This window comes from Chiroxiphia lanceolata, chromosome 2 (genome assembly GCF_009829145.1).
Source record: "Chiroxiphia lanceolata isolate bChiLan1 chromosome 2, bChiLan1.pri, whole genome shotgun sequence".
Lineage (NCBI taxonomy): Eukaryota > Metazoa > Chordata > Aves > Passeriformes > Pipridae > Chiroxiphia > Chiroxiphia lanceolata.
Window position 1 is genome coordinate 72,825,290 of NC_045638.1, and position 22,721 is coordinate 72,848,010.

The 22,721-nt window shown below is 40.7% G+C and overlaps 1 protein-coding gene across 2 annotated transcripts in view; it reads left to right on the forward strand.

Moving 5' to 3' along the window:
* The first annotated feature begins 2,452 nt into the window (after nucleotides 1–2,452).
* ATP8A2 (ATPase phospholipid transporting 8A2) overlaps nucleotides 2,453–22,721 on the forward strand; it is a 318,786-nt gene continuing 298,517 nt past the window's right edge. The window contains exon 1 of one of the 2 annotated variants that reach the window (XM_032678118.1): nucleotides 2,453–2,561. Coding sequence is in view for 1 of the 2 variants with exons in the window: in XM_032678117.1 (XP_032534008.1) it covers nucleotides 2,483–2,561 (79 nt within the window). In the remaining variant the exon portion in view is untranslated. The remainder of the gene's footprint in view (nucleotides 2,562–22,721) is intronic. The other variant, XM_032678117.1, reaches the window with a different exon arrangement.

Genomic DNA, 22,721 nt, shown 5'->3' on the forward strand with positions numbered 1-22,721 from the left:
TACATTGCTATAAATACTAGAAAAGTCATCACATTGTAATTTGAAAAATAGGAACTCCTTTTGTTTTTGGTACATCATTCAAAACATGGATCCATTATGACAGACCCCAGGGAATAATACTGCCCTGACTCATGGTCCAATAATACACAATTTAGTGCACTTCAGCACTACGACAAAGACAGGCATTGCATAACACAATGACAAGGGTGAGTCCTGCACAGCAGAACAATCAGTTTCTTTTCTCAAAGCTCAGGGCTCACCTGCAGCTTGTCAGTTGTTACTAATGAACGTGAGCTTTCAGAAACATAACCAACATGAGTTCACCTCTGGACTGTACACTTAGTTTTCCTGTGGGCCCCACTCTTAAGCCTGCTGAGCAGGACGCAGGTTCTTTCTCAGGTACTAAGATTATCCTGCACACTTGGTTTCCTTAGACACTTTTGCAGTCCACCTTCTCCCCTCAGCTTCCCGTTAGACTGCAGTGTACGATTATATCAATTTGTGACTTGAGACAGACATTGCAGGCAGGCCCTCTGAGACTTTCAGTCTATGCAGGGGCAAAGATGTGATTTCTTTCTTCCATGCCATTACGCTTTACAGAAATGCCTGCTCATTAATGTTCAGGGAGCTTCCTTCCACAGGGACACATCTCAGGCTTGTGGAGGTAAGTGTGGGTTGGGTAATTAAATCTCTTCAAAGTGCTCAAGTAGTTAAGTTTACAAGTGAGTAGCCTGTGTAAATGCAAGGCAGATGATGTGCTATCTGGAGCACTCTTCGAGAACATTGAATGTGCAGAGGTGAAAGCAAGTGCAGTACAGGTGAAGGAATGAGTGCACTTAGGTGCTATGGGCTCACAGGCTGACAGGACTGACAGCTTACAGTTTGACAATACTTTGAGCATCCTGTAAACACAGTTCGCCTCAGAGCTAATTTCTGATTAAAAAAGTAAACAAGAAACCAGGAGTTGCCATTCTTTTTTGGTCCTTTTTTTGGAGCACTTTCTTTGACTTTGATCTGGCAGCTCAAACCCAAAGTGAACTTCACTTTATTTTTGTCTACTACCTAAGAATATATGTGAACTGATATTCTGTTATCCAGACAATTCCTACTGGGGCAAAGACACTGACTGCAACAGAAAATAATTTGTGGAGAGGAGAAAGAGTAAGCTGATGGAGAAAATGATGTTCATGACAATAACCAGCTCCATGTCATGGACCTAAAATGGGAAAGGCATGCAGGAACGCCAGCATTCAGCATTGCCCTTACTGGACGATTTCATTCACACAAGCTCTTGCACCAGCCTTCTCCCAGAGTGATTAAATCCACAAGTAATAGTTTCTCATAGGCAAGAAATGTCTGTCTGCAGCAGTCCAGTCCCAAAGCAAACATCTTCAGGTGGGCTATGATGCACTCAGAGCCATTAAGTGTAAAATGCCAAATTTCTAGACTACTTTATATTTATGAAGCACAAAGTGATTTGACAACCAAAATTCTATTTGCAACATTTTGTGAAGTTGTAGCTGGAAAGTATCAGTTTCTGTATTATATGTGAAGACATCAAAGTACAGCGAGATTCAGCAGTTTAGCATTATTTATTTATGACCTTTGAAATACCACCCACGTTCCTTATTGTGTATGCTAGCCAACTCTGTATGGTAGAGTGGTTTAGACACAGATTCGGGGCCGTTTTTCACAGACCTTCAAGGTACCGAGGACCATTTCTTATGCAGTAGGTCTTCCCAAAATTCAGTATATCCTCATCTCGTGGGAGCTTCTGCCTCATTTAAACTATGCTACCTTGAAGCTCACTTGGTAGAGAAGGTAATCCATTAAGATGTGGCAATCACTGCTAGCTATGCCTGGTTAAGACGGACAAATGTAAAGATTGAGAGGCAACTTTTTAGTTTTTTTTTTTTCCCTATTCACTTGCATTTCCTCTTTGCCTGTCCTTGGCAGGTAAATTCTCATGGTTGCAAATGTTTTGCGCAGAAAGCTGATGCACTGTAAGAGTTAAGTGCTGTATTGATTAATATTTCCTCTATTTCTTTTTTTATCTTTGATTTACCAGACATTTTGAGTAGGAACGATATCTTCTGCAATGAGGCTGGCAGCATACCACAGTGATGAAAGATGCCCTTGTAACTGGAACAAAGAATCCCGGCTAAGGATCCTGATCCCAGCGGGGGCTTCGCTGGGATTCTTTATGCGCCTAAAATGTCTAATAAAATCCTAGTTCCAGACAGACACCTCAAAAGAACCCACAAAACCCAGGTCCTGACTTTATCGTGCCGTCTGCAATGGCTCACACTAGGCGCACGGAGGCTCCCCGGGATGGCACCCCCAGCCCGGCGGGGAGCGGGGCCCGGCCCGGGCTCAGCGCCTCGCCCGCCCCCGCAGCCCGGGCGCGGCGGTGCCGGCGGCCGCAGCGCGGCGTCTGCGTGCGGGGGGGGCCCATGGCCAGCCCGCCCCGGCCGGCCACATCATGCCGAACAGGGCCGGCCTGGACACCGCGCTGAAGATGTCCCTGCGGCGGAAGTCCTCCAAGATCCACTCCTCGGCCGGTGAGGAAAGAGCGAGGCGAGGCGGGCGGGAGCGGCGCGGGGAGGAGGCGCCGCGGCGGAGGAAGGAAGGCGCGCCGAGGGAAGGAAGGCAGCCGGCGCCTCCATGGCGCGGCCGCCCGTCCCCGCCGCCGCCCCCTCGCCGGGGCCTTTGGGAATCCCGCAGTGCCGTCCCCGCCCTCGGGGTCTCCGGTCGGGATGGAGGTGCTCGGAGGCCGGCGCTTCCCGCCCGCCGCCCCCGCCACAAGGGCACCGCGCACCCGGCCCCCGCCTCCAGGCTCCGGCCCGGCACTGCACCCCGCGGGGCCACCCTAACCACTGCACCACCTTCCGTCGATCCGTCCGTCCGTCCATCTGTCCATCCATATATCCATCCATCCATCCATCCCATCGGGACCCCCTAGGGCCCTCCCGGCATCCACACTCCACGCGGGAACAGTCCGGAGGGGGCAATGTGCCCCCCTTCTTTCTCTTGGTTCTGATGGTTTTTGGCAGGGAAATTTTCTGGGTGGGCATCTGCTCAGAGGGCAGTATGGCTGGTGGAGGGGAGGCAGGGGTGCCCCACACCCCACCAGGCTGGTCAGGGACCTCTGTCCTGTGTTCTGGAGTGGGAAGAGCATCAGGCACTGCAGTGAGCCTGCAGAGAGGTAAATGATAAGATTTCTTAAGAGGTTCATGCAGGAAAATGTTTTTCAACTAGCTCATAAGAAAATACACAGAAATGGAATACTTTGAAGGTAGAATTCTGGTCCCAAAGGACTTTGACTTACTTCTGTAGGACTAAGGTGCATTCAGAATTTAGTTGTGGTATGTTGTACTTAGGGATAGATGAAGCATTGGTGACATTGTCAGTGACTTACAGACACCACTTCCTGTGCAAAATATTTAGGTGCTTAGTACAATCTCTGCGGTGAGTAAGGGTGCAGTATAATGCTGCTTTAGCACTTTTTGTTTCAATAAGGAATGTGCTTTTGAAGCACATTTCCTGATCAGTTCTACTTTGGGTGAAATCTCAGAGCACCTTGGAGAGCGTTTGCTGGATGGCTTTTGGATGGTGCTGTACTTGAAGATGTCCTCCAGCCACTTGTGGCTGTTCAGCTCATGGAACCAGGCTAGTGCTAACTTGAAGGAGAAACCACCTTTCCTTTGGCTCCTCTGCACAGCCTGGTCACTCCAGTAATATTTCCCTGTTTGGCCTCACTCCTTGGTAATAAGGACAGAACTTCAAGGACTTCTGCATAGCTGCATAGCTGAAGTAAGTGGGATGCTAAGCAAAGAGGTGTGTAATGACAGCTCATAGGAAATGGTAAGGTTTCAGAGTAGGATTTAGCACATTACCAGCTTTACTTATCTTCAGCCTAAGCCATTCAGATGAAACAGTTGCAGTTAAGCAGATTCCACTTTCCAGTATTTGGGGTTGTGTCCACTTCTGCAGTCCAGTCTGAAACCCTATCCTTGAGGCTCCTTTTCCAGAGCTGGAGTTTGGCAGATCTGTTTGTGACCTAAAATTTGGAATCCAAACCAAGGTTCCCTTCGGATATTGGATGCTTGGCACTTGGAGAGTGTTTAGCTTGAATGTGGGATACATAAGGAATTTAAGGTTTAACTTCTGTAAATCACAGACTCAGACTCACAGAATGGATCAGGTTGGAAGGGACCATAGTTGGTCATCTGGTCCAACCTCCCTGCTCAAGCAGGGCCATCCTAGAGCATATGGCACAGGATTGCGTCCAGATGGTTCCTAAATATCATAAGTGAGGGAGACTCCACAATCTCTCTGGGCAATTTGTTCCAGAGCTTGGTCACCTGCAATCCACCATTGTACTTGTGGATCTAGGTGGTTAAGTTGTGCCTCAGTTATGCTCTAGGTGCTTCAGGCACCCAGATCTTCTAGCTGGGACTTATCTATACACAGCTTCCAACTTTTACATGTTCATTTCACATAAGTACAATCCAAATTAGATCATACTTTGAAGAAAGATGGGGTTGCTGTTTAGCATTATGATCACTGCTTCCTAGCTATTGAACAATATATTTCCTATCTGGAGTGTTTTTAAGGATGACAAGAGTAATATTTAGTGTAGGTATATATAACGTCTAAAAACTTACTACATAGAATTATTAAAGGATATGATTGTAGTTGGTTTAGGACACTGAGCAAACTGATGGCTTAGAACAACAGAGCCAATCTCTCTGCCACCCAGAGAGAAAGTCCTGCCTTCCCCATTCCTGTGTATTCCCATTGCCTTACTTGTGTCAACATTAGACATCAGATGGTTACATGGTCACCTGGATCAGTGCTGATGTGGCTCACTACCAGCCTGTATAGTCTGAATGCCAGCAGGGAACAGAAAGGCAGGAACTCTGTTTGCTACAGCATGCTGTGGCTTGGTGTGCAGACCTGCTGTATGTGTGGGCTAAACAGGTTCAAGTGAGGGGCTTTGGGCTGTGTGAACCCAGCTGTGAAAACATACATTTGGAGACTGAGCCACTGAAAAGCAGTACAGATGTGATTGTGTGGTGGCATTGCAAAGACCCTTCTGAGCTGAATGGTGTGGAGGGGGAACTGGTAACCCTATCTCTATCCACCAGGATTTTCTTGGCACCTATGTATCAGAATGTTCTACCTTCTTTCCTTTTTAGAACAGAAGATCTTCCCTGCTTTAAAGACTTGTAGTTTGTTTGCTAGTTCTGTTTCCTTTTGAGGGAGTTTTGGTAATCTTAAAGTATTGGGTTTTAGTTTGGGCCACTGAGATTTATTTTCATACTATGTAAAGTATTTTAGTAGCTTATAGACATTCTTCTTTAGTCAAGAAGAACACTGCCTCTGTGTCTAATGATATCTTTTCATCTCAGATTTTCTACACTCACATAGTATAAAATGTAATTGGTATATTTGGTAAAGTTTTAAACTTAACACTGGTATGAAGTACTTTCCAGAAAAGCAGATGATGTGAAAAGAAGAATTTAGAGATGGAAAGTCACCTCCTGCCACTCAAAAGATCAGTCCTGTTCATTTTTATGCATTTGGTCATTAATCGATTTTTTTTCTTTGTACAGGTAAACCTTTTTATTGCTGTAATGTTGTACCAGCTGAGCTAAATTGATTAGATTTAAATTATTCTCAAAGAAGTCTCCAACTCCTTACTGTTTGAACCACAGACATCAAAGACTAACTTTTTCTTCTCCTTCCTGCCTCCTTAAAATCACTAAAAATAAGCAACTGTCAATAAGACATTGGATGAATATACAATGGCATTTTTATTTTAGGGAAAAAAATCGAATTCCAACTTTATAATGGATTAAAGGTACAAATGATCTTGATGTTATTTACTGTGGTCTTTTTCAACTGCTCAGTGATACACATCAGCAAGAAGAAATATTTTCAGTGTAGAGGCAGCAACAGAATCTTCTCTCAGTTTATGAGGATTTGAAATATAAACATCATTACATGATATGAGACAATGCTCCTATTATACGTTTGCCATCTACATTTCCTGTGAAATACTTGCTTATGGTTTATGCTGTCATTTTGGTATTAAGAACAGTGACTATCTCTTAGAATCACTTCTTTCTAAAGAATCCATCTTTTTCTTTTGTTGGAAGAATGTCTATAAAAGAACTTCTTTGGGCTATTTTTGTGCCGTGATATCATTACCATGGTTGCTACTGTTGGGAAGTGTCATACAGAGCAGTTATAACATCACACAGGCCATGTATTTTGCTCAGAGCTTCTATCTTTGAGAAAAAATGGTTAAGCATTGGAACAGGCTCCTCGAAGAAGTGGTTGGGTCACCATCTGTGGAAGTGTTCAAAAAACAACTAGACATGGCACTTTGTGATATGGTTTAGTGGGCATGGTGGTGTTCGGTCAAAGGCTGGACTTGATGATCTTAGAGGTGTTTTCCAACCTTAATGATTCTATGATTATTTGATTCTATCTGTAGCCATTTACAGCCACTACAGGTTAGACATAACTCCTATAGATATATGTAAAATGCACAGGAGCTATAGGTGAAATAGTTAATCAGCTTTGCATTAATTACGTACGGCTGTTGATGCTTCAAATAAGGTGCAATTTGGTATTGTGGAGGACAGGTTCAGATGGTGTAAGAAACACAGTGAATGCTAGAAGCTTTCACCTTGAAGCTCATTCAAGTCATGTCTACTCATGGGATATCTACATCCTATTTTGCAGGAGGATCAGCAGTTGTTCTGACTGCATTTTTAAACAAGCATACACTATGGAGGGGGTCAGCAAAGTGCTGAGCTAAAAAATTCCTAAAATACTAACATTTAAATTTTTTAACTAAGAACAAAAGCCCTATTCTGCGTGAGAAATGTACCTGGCAGGAGTAGTGACAGTAGACCTGTAAACAGAGGGGTGTACTTCCTCAGCAAATGCTTTAACTGCCCATGAACATTATCAAGAGTTATTGAAACATTTAGCAAGACAATTGCAACCATAGCATTGGCACACAGAAATTCTACCCTGAGAATGTGATGAGAAACTTTTCCAGGTGAAGACTAAGCTTCTACTTGCTTCATGTCAGAAATTACTACTAAATAGACTACTTCAGTACATGTTTGTTTATGCACACTTGAACTGTGTGGTGGTAATTTTGTGTAAGTGTGACGGAGCTCCTGTTTCTTTTCATCCATGTTTAACCGGCATGTAACATAGTATAATGTGCAGTTCACTCAATCACATCAAAGGCCCAGTCCTATTTACATAAACACCAGTGACAATTATGCCTTTTGACAAAGAGCTCACAATAAACCCCATGTTTTACGTTACTACGTTTCTATAGTAGCACAAAGGGGTGTCTTCTCAATCAGTGTGAGATCTTGCTCAGCTGTAAAGCGAGGTGGTGACAGTGACAGGGCTAACTGGAGGCCAACTTGAAGTTCTGCTGTCTTGGGTAATTCACTTAAAGCTTGTTGGCTGTGATGAGAGTCAGTTTGTATTAGGATAGGAGGGAATTTAAAATACCTCTGCTTATGACACTGAATTAGAAAAAGATGATGTGTGCACAGTTACTGTGGAGCAACTTCATAAATAAACAAGGTCCTAAGTAGTGTGGCAAAATAAACATTTTTTTTGCCTTATTGTGATGGGGGAGGTGAAATCATGAATAAATCCATTAAAGATCAAACCACTCAGATGATGAGGAATACAGTTATTCAGGAGTTCGTTGGGAAGATAAGAGATTTAACTAAGATTAAATTAAGTTCTTAAGATTAAATTAAATGAATGTATTAAATAAAAATAAAAAATTCCACTCCACTGTATAGTCAATATATGAACTCTCTTATGTTATGCTATTTGACTATTCATAAATCCGTTGCAGACAGACATATGTACTCTCTATATGTACTGTCTATATATAGGAACTATTTTATTCCTTCTCTGCTCCACTCTCTCTCCACAGGACTTTTGTTTCAGATTTTAGTTCCCTAGCAGTATCTGCTTTTAGTGTACCTCCCTGTGCTGAGTAAGTCACTGTTTTCATCTTCTGGGTAGACCTAAAAGCACTACCCTGCTACTGTGATTTGGCAGGAATGCTGTTGTAATTCCATGTAGGATGAAAATATCTAACAGTAAAATGATTGCAAGGAAAAGTGCTTGTCTGTTCAGGGTCCTGAATATCGTCAAGATGATAAAATTGCTGGGTATGCTTCCTGAATGAAACTTACCGGGTATAGAAAGAATTGTTGTTTGGTATATTGCGTTTTCATTGCCACAAGGTTTGGATACAATCTTGATCTCTGGCAACTCTGTTGGTGTATTTTTACGTGGAAATCTATGGCTTCAGAAATGATGTTACTCTCAAGCATTCCTTTTTTTTTTTTTTTTTTAAATAATTAACCCTTCTTCCCCCCTCAAGAAGTTCGAAGCTGATAGCTCCCACTGACTCATGGATGATCATCTGAAAATTGATGTCAGCATCTCAAACTGATCACTCCTTAATTAGTTAGTAATGCACAAGGCATTTTTATTGTAGTGAAGCCCTGCTATAAACAACCATGTCATCCATTTCTGCTCTTCTAGAAGGTTGTCAAGTGATACTCTGTAGACTTGCTACATGGTGGTACTCTGAGCTGGTTCATTTCCCTTTGACCATTCTTCTTTGAGCTGTCAAGAATACCCTTTAAATAATCTTTGAGTCTCAGAGTGCCAATTTGCTACTTGTGAAGCAATATTCTAAGCACCCATGTTAGCTTTAGTACTATGACGGATAAGTATTTCCTACTTATTTTCTTGTACCATGTTGCATTGTGGCACATTTTAATTAGTCTGTAATAGCACAAATATCAGAATATCTGTTACAGACAGTGTCTGTAGAGCCTGATTGCCAACATGTTCTTTTAAGGGATAGTTAATCACAAAGTCAGTCTTGTACATATAGCTGGAAGAGCAGAACATTCAATGCAATGCTTATACAAAGGATATATGAAACAAATACCCCAGACTTTTCTGTGCCTTTAAGTACTCTAAGCAAATGTCACCTTAACTTAATAGATGCAGTTTATTTGTAAATGGGAGACAAAAGACACTAAAAGAATATGTGCAAAGTCAACCTCAGCCATCATAACTCTGAAACAGACATAGAGGCTACATCTGCACTTGTCTTATCAGTTACACATCTGGGAATCAGGATTTAACTTGGAAACTTTAATCTGAAATCCAGTTGACATTTACTCAACATTTCTGCATCACTGGAAAGGCTCACCATAGTTACTACTTCAGTGGTCCCATGGCTACTGAACTGAAATACACTGACATCCATCCTGGTGCCTTGTTTTCAAGAGGGACAGAAAGACAGGGGAATTAAAGTATGCAGGGATTCCCTAGACTGGTGAGGGGACTACTCCTGCTTTACAGATTAACAGTCAGATCTTTTTCCTAGAGTTTTACTAATACAGGTGGAAGCCAACTAATACATCTGGAAGCCAACTTTGTGCCATTTATCTGCTTGGTCATAGGAGGTAAAAGGAGCTTTCATGAGAGCTTAGCAGACAGAAGGGAGGAGAGAGTGCTAGCCTTTTCCCTCCAAACCCTTCCCTCAGCCAAACTAATCCTAATCCTGCACTACCTGGAGATTGAGGACTATTCACTCTTCACTCCTTAACTAAAATCTTGACCTTTGCTGAAGTTTTCCCACAATCTTCAGTAAGCGAAAAGGTTTATACCCCCTGGTTTTGATCGAAGTGATCTTATCTACAAATCTGAAATTTACTTATCTGGTCTTTAAAAAATTTTTAAACCCTACAGGTCTTCATTAGGGTAAAAAAAGGGGGTGATCAGTCTTCAGAAAGAGAAAGGAGTGACTGAAAAGATCCAAAATATTTGCCTATAGAAACAGGTCCTGCTAAATATTGGTCCCCATCTTTCTTGTAGGCATCCTTCAAATACTGAAAGGCTGGAATAACAGGTTGAACCTTCTCCAGGCTGAACAATCCCAATTCTCTCAGCCTTTCCTCATAGAAGAGGTGTGCTCCATCTCTCTGATCATCTTGGTGGCCCTCCTCTGGACTTGCTATAGCAGGTCAATGTCCTTCCTGTACTGGGGACCCCACAGCTGGATGCAGCACTCAAGGTGGGGGTCTCACCAGAGCAGAGCAGAAGGGCAGAATCACCTCCCTCAATCTGCTGTCCACACTGCTTTTGATGCAGCCCAGGACACAATTGTCTTTCTGGGCTGTGAATGCACCTTGCTGGGTCATATCCAGCTTCTCATCCTCTAGCACTCCCAAGTCCTTCTCCTCAGAGCTGTTCTCAGTTTGTTCATCCCCCAGCCTGTATTGGTACCGGGCATTGCCCTGACCCAGCTGCAGCACCTTGGGCTTGGCTTTGTTGAACGTCATGAGGTTCCCATGGGCCCACTTCTCAAGCTTGTCCATGTCCCTCTGGATGACATCCCGTCCTTCAGGCATGTCAACCACACTACAAAGCTTGAGAGAGATATAAACTCTGAGGGTGTTCTGCTTCCTGGACTATGTTTTCTGACATCCTCAATTCCAGGTTTCTTTTTTTCAATTCTGGAACATGGAGAGCCTTTGGATACAGCTGGCAACCAAACCACAAGGGAGTTCTATGCATTACCTACTCAAGAGGTAGGATGGCACGTGTCTTCCAGCATTGCTAATGCCAGTTTATCAAGAGCTTCCTACTGTGAGATGTATGCTGTCACTATAATTGCCCAACAATATAGATGTAGCTTTCCCTAGTCCATTCCAGGTAGCCCTTCTGTCATGGGTTTCTGTTAGTTGGGACTGTGAACACAGCATTTTCCATACACCCTATTGCCCCATTACCATTCCCTCTTTTCTGACAGTGTCTCATAGGAGGTGTGCAAAATCCAAGATCCTAGAGTAGACCAAAGAAGGTCTCTTTAGTTGCAGGATCTCCACTGAAAACAGCTGACGAGGAAGTCTTACTTTGTCTCACAGACACACCTGCCATTTAAATTGTTGTCCATTTCCATCACTGACTCCCTACTCTATGCTATCTCCCTTAAGTGTGCTTAGCCATGTTGGCTATGGTAGGAGTTCAAGTCAGATGGAAAGGACTGTGTCTGGCATGGCATGGGAGAGAGAGCAGTAAGTGTTCCCAACCTGGACTGCAGAGAGACCTTAACAGTCCTAAACTTTTACCATCAAGAAAGACTGGGCTCTGAATAAGAAGATTCTGCAGTCCTCAACAGTGGATGGTTTTGTTGAAGTTTTGGCCAGCTAGCTGATTACCTAAACCATTTTATTTGAGGGCTTTCTGCCAAAGCCCAAAAGAGAGAAAAATGGGAATAAAATAGCTGCAATAATAAATCTGATACGATTTTGTTGAGACAGTGCAATTTTGTGTCATTGCTAAATAGCATAGGATTTAAATAATTCAGTACTCCTTTTGGTCCTTTTTGCTTCATTAGGCAGCCAAGGTCCCAGTGTGTACTTGCCATTCCTGCTTGGATTGCTGTTGTTTACAGAGACATTAAACTCTTTTATCAGTGTCATCTGTGTAGACAAATCCCAACAACCAAAGGCAAGAGTTAATCTTTCCTGCCAGAAATTCTCCCCCCCTTTTTTTTAAATTAAAGTCCCTTGTAAGACACCCAGCACTTCACACACAAATATCTTGCTGAATTTCTGCATCACTGTTACAGGCTGCAAATCAAACCAGAACAGTTTTGCCCACTGATGAGATGGTAGGATTTATATTTCTATGTCCCAGTTCACGTCTAGTCAGGGCAGATGGTACTGTTGGAGCATATACTGTCATTAATTTGGGACTCAGCAACTGTAAACAACCATATATTTTATTTCCATCAGAATCAGTACACAAACTAGCATTCAGTAATAAAATAGCAGTATCCTAAGGAGAAGCCACAAAATTTACTGAGGTAGAGAAGGACAACAGGGATGTGGTAGCTTCTGTCTTTGTGGGGAGCTAAAGCTGTCTCACTTCAGCTGCACGTATTTTATAATCAGTGTCTCCAGAGAAAGGGAATAACTTTAGTTATCTACTTCATAGGGCATATGAAGATTACAGGCAGTTACACAGTATTTATATGGTGCCGGAAAACAGAAGGAGGTATACAAATATATTTCTTTAGTCAAGTAAGTTTACAGCCATTAGAGTTACATTTTTTTCATAGTTGCCATCTGGCTTTGGTGGTGTCAGACCTCAGGAAACTAAGTCCACATGGATATTCTGGGAAAAACCAAAAAGAACATGACCTCTTATTTAATCCTGTATTTCTTATAAAGGTTTATTGTTACAAGGGAATTTTATAAGCCATATTTCTGTAGGTTTCTGGCATTATTTTTTATTGTTTAAATGGTTTATTAACAGTGATTCTATACTAATACAAATAATTCTAATAAGGAAATTGATATATTATTTTTTATAGACTAAAATTCAAGAAGAGTGATTAACAACCTGAAGAAGGGGGAAGGGAAGTCCTACATTAAGAAGATTGGCAGTGCTTCAACTGGAAGACTATGCTGTGACTGAGGCTATAGCCAAAAATAGAATTGGATTAACAGAAGAAAAGCAAGTAGCTAAAACTAAGGTCAAAGCAGAAATAGATGCTTTAGAATTATCTCATACACTGAAAGATAGGAAGAGATATTTGAGGAGTTTTCCTATTATATGCACCTGTAAAAAGGAAAATCAGTTTACAATAAGAGAAACTGTGAAAGATCACTCAAATAGTAAGTCAATTAAGAAGAATTAAGCTTTAAAATGTGAGGAAAAAATTACAATAACTTTTTCTGGTTGTTTATACAGGATTTAAGATGCATACTATCAAAAATAAATCTAAAAATAAGCTGTAAAAGATAGTTGCAGTAATACCAGCACTTAAAAAAGAAACAGTAAAAATAAGTTGTCTAAAAACTCTCATTCAGGTGGGGTAACATAGTGACCAGTCAAACTGAATAGGTTGTGCTGAACTCCTCACCAGAAAGCAGTCTTAACTAGACAATAACGAGTTCTACCTGATGGCAATTATTACAGCTCTGTTTACACTAATGAGCCCCAGATCCATAATTTGTGGGTGAGACAAGATAATGCACTGATAAGAAGACTTTAAAAGAGGAGAAAGGTAGTAGAAGGTCATGTCTATAGAGATTTTGGCAGGATAAGTTATAACCTATAAGAGACTTGTCCTTTCCTTGTAGCTTTGAATTTCAGTCAGGTGAGTTTTTTTGAAAGGAGGGAAGGTTGCACTTGTTAAAAAAAATTATTTTTAATGCCTTCAACTCTAATGCTTTGAGGTTGACAGTGACTATCCTTATGTCTTCTTCAATTTTCTATGTGGAAAAGCTGAAAGCCTGTTTTCCTGATAGGTAGGTTTATACATCAGTAATGTAAGGGTCTAGTAGCAAGCAAAGGCCATGTCTGCTTTTTATTGTAATGCTTTTGTTCTTTTATCTGTGAGTAGATATTGCTTGGTAAAAGTGTAGCTAAAACTTAAATTTGGATAGCAGACAATTATACATCTATATCAGAATAATTCCTTCCTCTAATCATGTGTTCCTGTTGTCATATGCACTTAAACTGTGTACTGTGAGCACCTACAGTGGTGGCTCTCAACAGCTGCGTGGTAGGAGTTATGTTAAAAATGAAATGTATCCTTAATGTGTGAGACTTCAAATTTATTAGGGTGTAAGGCTTATCAGTGATGAGGAACTGTTGTTTTAACAATCAGCTCAGTATTAAGATAGTGAGTGAGTGGAAGGGATTTCTCTCCATTGAGAAGTTCTACTATTCACAGCAAAATAGAACAGCTGTGGGGGAATACTGTGGTAGTAATATTTCTAACAACCTCTAAACATGGTATAACAAACTAATGCTTACCAGTTGGGGGCTTCTGCTCATATATGACTAAATATCTTCTGTAATAGTCTGTGAAGAGAAATGAGGCTTTTAGGCTTTCATAAAAAATAGCTGTATGAAACTTGTCCCCAGTAGTTATTTCAGAGAACTGAGTGTTTGCTTTGATGTTTTATTAAAAAAAAAACCCACCAAGACCCCCCCCCCCAAAAAAAAACATACTGGGGATGGGAATGACTACTTCCCTTTCATAAGGTGTCTCCACTTTAATGAAGATACTTGATCAACCTGTATATAATCCAGGAATGGCTATAGGTCAGGATTATCTGAAACTCTCTCCTGAAGAGTTTAGCACCAGTTTTGTGTCTTCAGCCATTCCTTGCCCTGAATATAAGGAGAGAGAAGAGTGACTGACATCTAGCTGATAAGACTTTCTTAGGAATGAGACACCAGTGCTTGCTGTACCTGGATGGATGCACTGTCATTGGAAATTGAGTCAGCCGGTTGTTGATATTCAGCTTTCAGCAGTGGTTGGCTGGTTTCGTCTTTTTTTTTTTTTTTCTTCCTTTCCTCCCTAGGGCTACTTTTTAATGAAAAACTCCTCCAGTACTAGCATATGAGTCATAAGCATAATTTCCTCTAAATTCACAGCAGCCTATGCAATACTAGATAATTAAATATTGAAAAGGTCTGTGATTCTTGTCTTTGCTCATTGTAGAAGCAATTGCAATAAAACTCTGCCTATTGCAGGCAGGTACTGGAGTGTCTCAAAAGTGACAGATGGATACAGTACAAATGTACTTAAACCTCAGAAATGATGCAATAGGTCAAGATGAATACTAATCTGATGGAAAACAATCATTTAATGTTTCAGCAATGACAAGCCCTGCATGAACCCTAGCAGGAGACCTATATGGTCACAGCCCCAGCTGGTCCAGTCAGCATAACTCTGCCTAAATGAAATTCATTGTCACCAGTCTGCAGCAGTTCAGGGGCTGATGTATAGGCTTCCCAGAAAAATCTGTGGAAACACCATAATATATCTCTTAGAGGTCAAGCCACTAAGACTGTTACCTCTCTTTTGGTGAGGGGGGTGGAGGGAAGAGGAAAGAATATTTTTAAAACTCATACAGTACAGATGCTCCTGACAAGATAGCTGTTCCAGGAAGAACAACCAGCATAAGAAGGCTTATTATGTTGGGATTTTTTAAATAAAAATGCTTTATTGGGGAAAATGTCTCCAGTTATGCTATAGTTCAGGACTTCAGCATAACAGTAGCAGGTGGCTGCAGCATTGAAATAACTGGCAATTATATTTTTGATATAATATGCTTCAAAGGGAAAAGGAAGAATTCACATGAATTTCTAGCTCAATAAGCTTTACTCTCATCCTTGATCTGGTCTTCTGACTGAGGCTGCAGAGCAGAGATAAGACTGGCTGATACTGCAAACCTGTAAGCTGTTCTTATCTGTGACTAGTGCTCTCTTCCTTCAGGGAACAGGCAGAGGAGTGTGATGGCAGCTTTTCTCTTGTCCTTGGTTAAACATAGAACTGCTGTTGAGTTTTCTCTTTTGGGAGTCTGTTTATACATCCATTAAACTGAAAATAAACTTGTCCTACGCCAAAGATATTCATTAAGTTCACAAGTCTGTTTTGAGCTTTGTGCGGATGAATGTCTTTGTTAAGCTGCCCTAATCATAACTGTTCTGTGTTCTGTTTTTGGTAGTCCTTGGTGGTACAGATCAGTTATAATCAATATCAGAGGTTCTGCACTAGATTCTACACCTGGTGCTCAAGGCTCAGAGTACAGGAACTATTCTTTTGGGTCCAAATGTAAGAAACCTAAAGTGCAGACACCCATTCCTCCACTCCCTTGCTCTAACACTTCTCTTGGGGAGGTGGTGGTTTCAGTCTAGCATTCCAAGTCCTCTGCCGTGTGGTGAGGAGGGCTGCTAATTCTTGCACCAGCATATTTACTCTTGTTTGAAGGTGCCTTAAAAGGAAGAAAATGTCTGTTAGAGACAGAAAATGCATCTTAGGAATGTGCCACCTCTCTGCATATGTCCTGTGTTGTGATCGTGATATAGGACTGTGGAATCCCTCTGCCATGTATCTGTTATTCCTAGAGCTCTGAAAATAGTTAGCATGAGGTTTGTTGTCTTCCTGCTGGTAGCAGTCAACTCTGTTGTCCACTCTGCACTGGAGATGGTATTTCTTGTTTCTCTCGCTGAAGGAGTGTGATGGGTCTGCGTGGGTTTTGCTCATAGCTCTGGGCTTCAGTGCAGTCTTCTACGTGGATGTGAGTGTGCCTTTTACCATGTGGGATTGCTGAACAGTTTTTGTTCTGAAGGTGGAGAACTAAAATAGTCTGTCTGATTAACAAGACAGTATTAACTTTCTTCTTGCATTATGTCAGACTTCAATGTAATTAGTAGGTATTACATTAGAAAAAACACCAAGAGTTAAATAAGAACATGATAGACTAATTTTATTAGTTACTGCACTAGGCAGTTACAAAAGATACTGTTTTGTGCAAGGCACTTGGATGCTGCTTGACACAGCTGAAAGTATACTGCAATTAGAGAGAATGAATTGGTTGCCAATTTCCTCTCTTGAATGCTTCCATTAACAGTCCCACTAACAGTTGTAGTGAACCTTTAATGAATACAATAAGCCACATAATCCACATAAGCCTGTGTGGCTTGGTACATGGGATGTTCTGTAATGGTACCATACAGTCATGTTTTCTATCTGATTTGCTAAGTACTTCATCAACAGTGCGGTATGACTTCTATTAAAAAAAAAAAGTTGCCTCAGTGAGAATAAATTATAACTTCATTTTCTCTTCATCATTTGTTTCATGTGTACTTGGTTCTTTGTTAAGCATATTTGGAGAAAACCAGAAGTAACAGAGTAGTAAGGATATAGTTGATTGATTATGTGCTGTTCTTAGTTTAACATTCAATCCTTGGAACTTGTAGTATGATGCTGGATTACCCTTTTGGGTAGGCTCATTTTGGTGGCTTGTGCAAGCAGTGGAAGTGCTCGGTGATGCACTGCTTCGTGCCAATTCAAAGGCATGTCTGAGCATCTGAGGCAGTAGTTGGATGCTCATGCCTGTACCAAATAGTAGGACCTTCATCTAACAGAGGCAGGATGAGGTAAATTTAGGCCTTGCTTCTGCAGTAGCCTAGTCACTCCTTCCTCCAAGTGATCCTTCCCCGTTGTCTTCTGCATTACATGTAACATCACGATAAAGTAGAGAGAAGTGGTTTGAAGAAATGCTGGGAGGAAGGACTGGCTGTATCCATCAGTCAGTCCTTGATGATCAGACTTAGTAGTCTTTCTTCCCTCTTGCAGAGGAAGGGATATATGGATTTGAAACCCTGGGATTCAAGGGAGTTTGTTTTAACCTTAGTTTCCTACTCTGTAGTCAGATGTCTCCTTGTAAAGGCAATATCAGCTGTCTTGTGTGGCATATAGGTGTGCTCAGGGTATGCCCACGTGGTCATATACTTAAATATATTCCTGAAGGCTGGTGTTCTGCTAACATCCTCTAGAATATGGACTCATGGGTTCGGGGATGTTATGTTCCTGTTTTGGACGAATGTGGATGTAAAAGGTGAGAGACATCTGGGGAATTTGGTAAAGCTGAGTTGAGAGTTGCCCTCAAAGGTGCTGACGGGGAGCCCCACTGTTTCAAAAGCTGGCTCCACCTGCAGGACCATTCTCTTACAATGCCAGAGCACAGGTCAGCAGCACTAGTGAGGAAATGGGGTTCAGTAAGACATGGCTGGCTTGCTACTGGTTGAACCCTTTCCAGTGGCAGAAGTTGGCAGTGGTGAGATGAAGACATGGTGTTGGATTTGCTGTGCTTTTGCAGTGGGATCCATCACAAAATGTAGAGGGACTATCACTGGATTGGTTGGCAATAGAGCTGTCTTCTGCCGTGTTTTGTTCTTAATTGTTAAAATTTGCCCCAATACTGTTATCAGCTCATATCTGATCAGGGAAAAACATTCATCCTGGTGTCTGTATAACAGATGAGACGCACTGAAGAAACAGTGCTTTACTAATGTGTGCTTTCTTTCTACTGAACTCTTCCACAATACCTGTATGCATACGTACAGACATGAGAACAAACGTGACCTCCTGAATAGTTTTCCCAGTGCTTTTACAATTTAATAAAGCAGTGGGCTTGTCTTACTGCTAATCTGACTGCTGTAGGCTGAAGGCAGGTTAGCAACTCTACTGATCATGCCTGTTGCTTTTAGCTACAAGACCCTCACCTTACCCCATTAAGGGTAGGAGCAATTGTGCCCATATATCTCATAGCTGCTGCACAGTGCTGCCTAGTGAACAAATGCCTGGTCTAAACTGGCTTTGACAAATCCAATTAATTATCTGCAGCCTAGTTCATTAACCAAGTCTGAACAGTGACTACTGTGCTATTAGTATAGTGATGTATTTTGCATGCTGCCTTTCCTCTTCCTCTCCTACCACCTCTTGATCAGCACTGAAGTTATGAGGGTACCTGCTAATGCCCTGGATGTCTGGAGCAGGGGTACTGTGTAAATAATTCATAGGGCTTACAGGTTTCAGGCAAGTCTAGTTAGAGTGGGTGGTGGAAACTGAAGTTGAATGATGATAGAAGATGCACAGTACTGGATCTTCATCTGATGCAACTTTGGATTTTGTTAGAGCTATTCTAGATCTAGCTGAAGCCAGCTTTCCCCAAGACTCACCAGACTGCTTATCTTAGATGCCAGAACAGAGCTACCTCTACCGTATAGCCTGTCTGCCTGCTATGGATTCCTTTGTGTTTTTTTGGTTTTGTTTTGTTTGCTTGTTTTGATTTTCGTCTGGTTTTGGTTGGGTTTTTGTGTGTGTGTGTGTGTGTGTGTGCGTGTGCGTTTTGATTTGTTGGGTTTTTTTTGTTTGTTTGTTTGTTTTAAACTCAGTGTGTTTTGGTATGTAATGAGGATTGCTCATAAGGGAGTTGCTATGGATCCATTAATCATTAGAACAACTTTCATGAGAAGAGTGTTGGGGCTGCATTAAATCTGTCTTGAAAACCTGTAGGGAAGAGGCTGTGCTTGGTCTCTGTGCTTGTAACTAGAGTGTATCATCTTTGAATCTTTAACTTCTCAGACTTTTGCCAAAGGCCAGAAATTAGGCCATAGGGCTTTGTTAGGCAAGAATTGGTAAGTGATGCAGTTTGCTTTTGGATTAGTGGATGTGTGGCCTTTTCTTTTATGAGGCATTTTTTGTATGTGTTTCAGCTGGTAAATGAGTTCTTGTCTGGCCTGTTAGAAGGCAGCAGTCTCAGGCATAGGTCAAGTGCTACTGCCACAGGGTATGAGGAATGCATTTCTTTGCTTTATCCTGTGACCCAAGATCTTGTTAAATGTTTTTATCTTCCCTGTTACAGAGATCTAGCATTCTTGCCTCTAGAAAGAAAAAAAAATAGCTAAATCAACTCTATAGCACTTTTAATGCAATGTAAGTGCAAATAAATGCAAGAAACTGTAGTGGCTTCAGGCTACTTACAGCAAATAGAATTATCTTAACATAATGAATATTTGTCTTTTGTTGCTGTTTACCCAAAATGATATTAAGAATAAAAGGATGAAACAAAAATGCCTGTTCTCTTTATTGATAGTATTACATTGTTTGCAAGTATTTAATCTTCTTTATTGACATCAATATTTTGTTTTTTTTAAAGTAGAAAGCCATTTAATGTGGAAGCAAGTGCATTGATAAGTGAGACAAAAGCATTGCTAACTGGATTGCAAGGATTATCTATTAATAGTCGTGCTACTTTAGTTTGTTTTGGTGGTCCAAGTTAGTAGAACAGAAGCTACATGGAAGGGTATTAATTCACAAAATTGAAAATAGTTCACTATGATTATTTAGTATTATCTTTAGATAACAGATGTATAAGAGACGTTACTCCTATTTATTTAAAGGCTGGGTTTCTGTGCATTGGTTTTCATATTAATTGGAAAGGAGATCCAGTGACAGTGAGTGAGAAGTTGGTTGTCCTGCTGCAAGGTTTTTTCTCCTAGTGGCGTTTGTAAATCAGCGTTTGAAGAACTGTTCTCTGGTAGTCTTGAATGTCTTCATGAAAGTCATAGATTACTTTGACTGACAAAGCTGTATTCCCAATATACATGGCAGGGGTGGTCTTGCTGTACAAGTACAGAAGTGGTTTCAGAGGTGCAATTAGCTCCTATGTTTTGTCATATCATATGTTGGCAACATTGCAGAAGGCATGTTTACAGTAGGATCCTGTGTCTCCTATGTTTGAATACTGGAAGATGCCTCTTTTTCTAGCCACTAGCATGGGAATATGAGTGACTGTTATCCTCTTTCATGTTTTCTACAACGATAAAATTTATGGTTTGTGCTTTAATTTTGACTGTGATTGCTTGATAAATAATAGTTTCCAGAAAGAAAAGCACTTTGTAAACATCAAGGGCGCTGGCTAAAGGTAGTACCAAGCTAATCTAGGAAGAAATGTAGCTTTATTGAAAACTTGTTCTCTCTTTCTTTGCATGCTAGGTGTCTTAGAAAATGCGTTTTTTTAAGATGATAGCTGCACTTGAATGTGTGTAGATGGGCCAGCGTTTAGAGCTGTCCCATAAGAAGCCTCTAAGCATGCATGCTTATGTAGCGAGTAGTAAGCAGGCAGCGCAAATTTGGTGGTAGGTGTACATCATTCTTATCCTTAGAGCTTGCCTAGTTTTATGGTGCACTTGTATAAATAGTAATGAAAAATCATACTTCAGCAAGATGCTTTTCTTTCAGACAAGTTGTGGGGGCTTCAGGCCACAATACTCTCTCTGTTGTGGGATTTGGTGTACTTCTTTGCTATTAGCCTTGAGATTAAGGCTTGAAGTCATTCTTGAAATGAATTAATGTTTTAGTACCTTGCTGGATTTCTTACAAGAGAAGTCAACAACTTGGAAGACTAAGTTATTCAAACTACAAAACTTCTCCAAGCTGCAGTAAATTATTTTTTCTTTAAATTTGAAACTTATTGGTTGCTGTAAGACTGATCTGAAACAAAAAACTGCTAGCGGATGGGACAAAATACCTTCACTGCTAGTCAAAGGATGCCTCACAAAACAGAAGGTAGCATAACCTGGCTGTTTTTTCAGGCTCTCATTTTGCTCTGGAAAAAACACTTGGAATTTCCTTTCTTCCCCTTGCCTTTTGAAAAGAAAGTATTTGAAGTAATTTTTTTTTTAGAGAGGGGAATATAGGAGGGTATCCTTTAGAGGATTAATAGATTGTGATGAAGCTCAGATTTACTGATTGTAATATATATTTAAATAAACAGAATAGATATGTAAAAAGCTGAGTCCTCTGTAGATCTTAGGGTAGGATGGACTTTGGTGCACAATAATGAAATCAAAATTGTTATACTTTTTGCCATTAAAATTCCATCAATGTGAATTAGCTGACTCATCACTAATCTCATCAAGATTAAGAGACCTTAATCTTACTCAAACAATATTACAGCCCAGAGTAAGAGGCTGGAAATTGATTTTTTTTTTTTCTTGTTTGTACTGCATGTGTTTGTATACATGTGTTTACTATTTCCTGATATACGGCATGCTATCAACAGTTTGGAGATGATCTGATAAAAACTGAAAATTCTCTTACTAAATTATTTGAGGTTACATTCTCAAATACTAAATTATTCGAGGTCTCCCTAGCTGCTGAGCTGCTCTGAGAATTAATTCCCTTCCCAGTCTGTGGTAGGGAACCTGAATCTTTGATTATACAAGCTAGGGAAATATATTTAAAAGAGAACCTACAGCTACTGTTTCATTATTAACAAATGCCTGTTAGAAGAGTAGTTTTCATGACCCTGCGGGCAGTTCTATGCACATCTGTCAATGTTTGCCATCACGAAAGAATAAAACTGGTGCTCAATTCAAGTTTTACTTCAGGACTCTTTGAACAGATGCTTTATATAAATCTTAAAAGCATGAATACTGGAGGAGGGCAAAGAGCAGGTTTCTGAAGTTAAACAACATCCAGCTATGAACAATAAATGGAAATTGGTTATGCCTTAACTCTTGGCTGGAAAATACTCTTAAATGCAAGTGATAGGAGCAGTTACTACCCTGCTTGCTACTTGCATTTGTAAAGTTGATTTCCTTACGAGGAAAACAGAGCTTGAACTAGTGGGGTTTGATACAACAGTACAATTATCTTAAATCATTTGAATACACTGTGTGAGAAACTGATGCTATTTTTTAATATTCAGCCATTCTGTTCTCAAAACAGCAGCCTCAGACAGAAGGGAGTAGATGCTACCCCCACCAATCTGTTTGGAGTTGACATGCTAAAGTTTTTTAACATCTTAGAATGAAATAGCAGTTAAAATAATATTGGGTGGGATGATGAGGTGTAATGAGTGGAGAACTTGTCAGTTTATCCCAACAAAAATCCCATGAATTTTGGTGATACCAAATCCATTTTGAAGTTATTCAAATGTGGGCTTTCTAACTTAATGTTTAAACAAAATGTCCTATTTCTGCTGTAAGGTACTAAAAATCCAAATAGTTATATAACAAATATAATTTATGTCTAACTGTTAAGAAGTACATTCCAGACTTGAGAAATCATTAGCTGCTACAAGACTTGAGTAATTGCTAATTAGTGTGGTTTGTGGCCAGTACTCATGGAGTCACTAGAGTAGGAACAAATGCACTTAAGCCAGTTGTGGTGTTTGGTTTCTGGCTTTTAGTCCTTCTTATTGGCTTGCCAGAAACCTGTCCGACGTATTGACTGGCTTTCCATACTGAAGTAC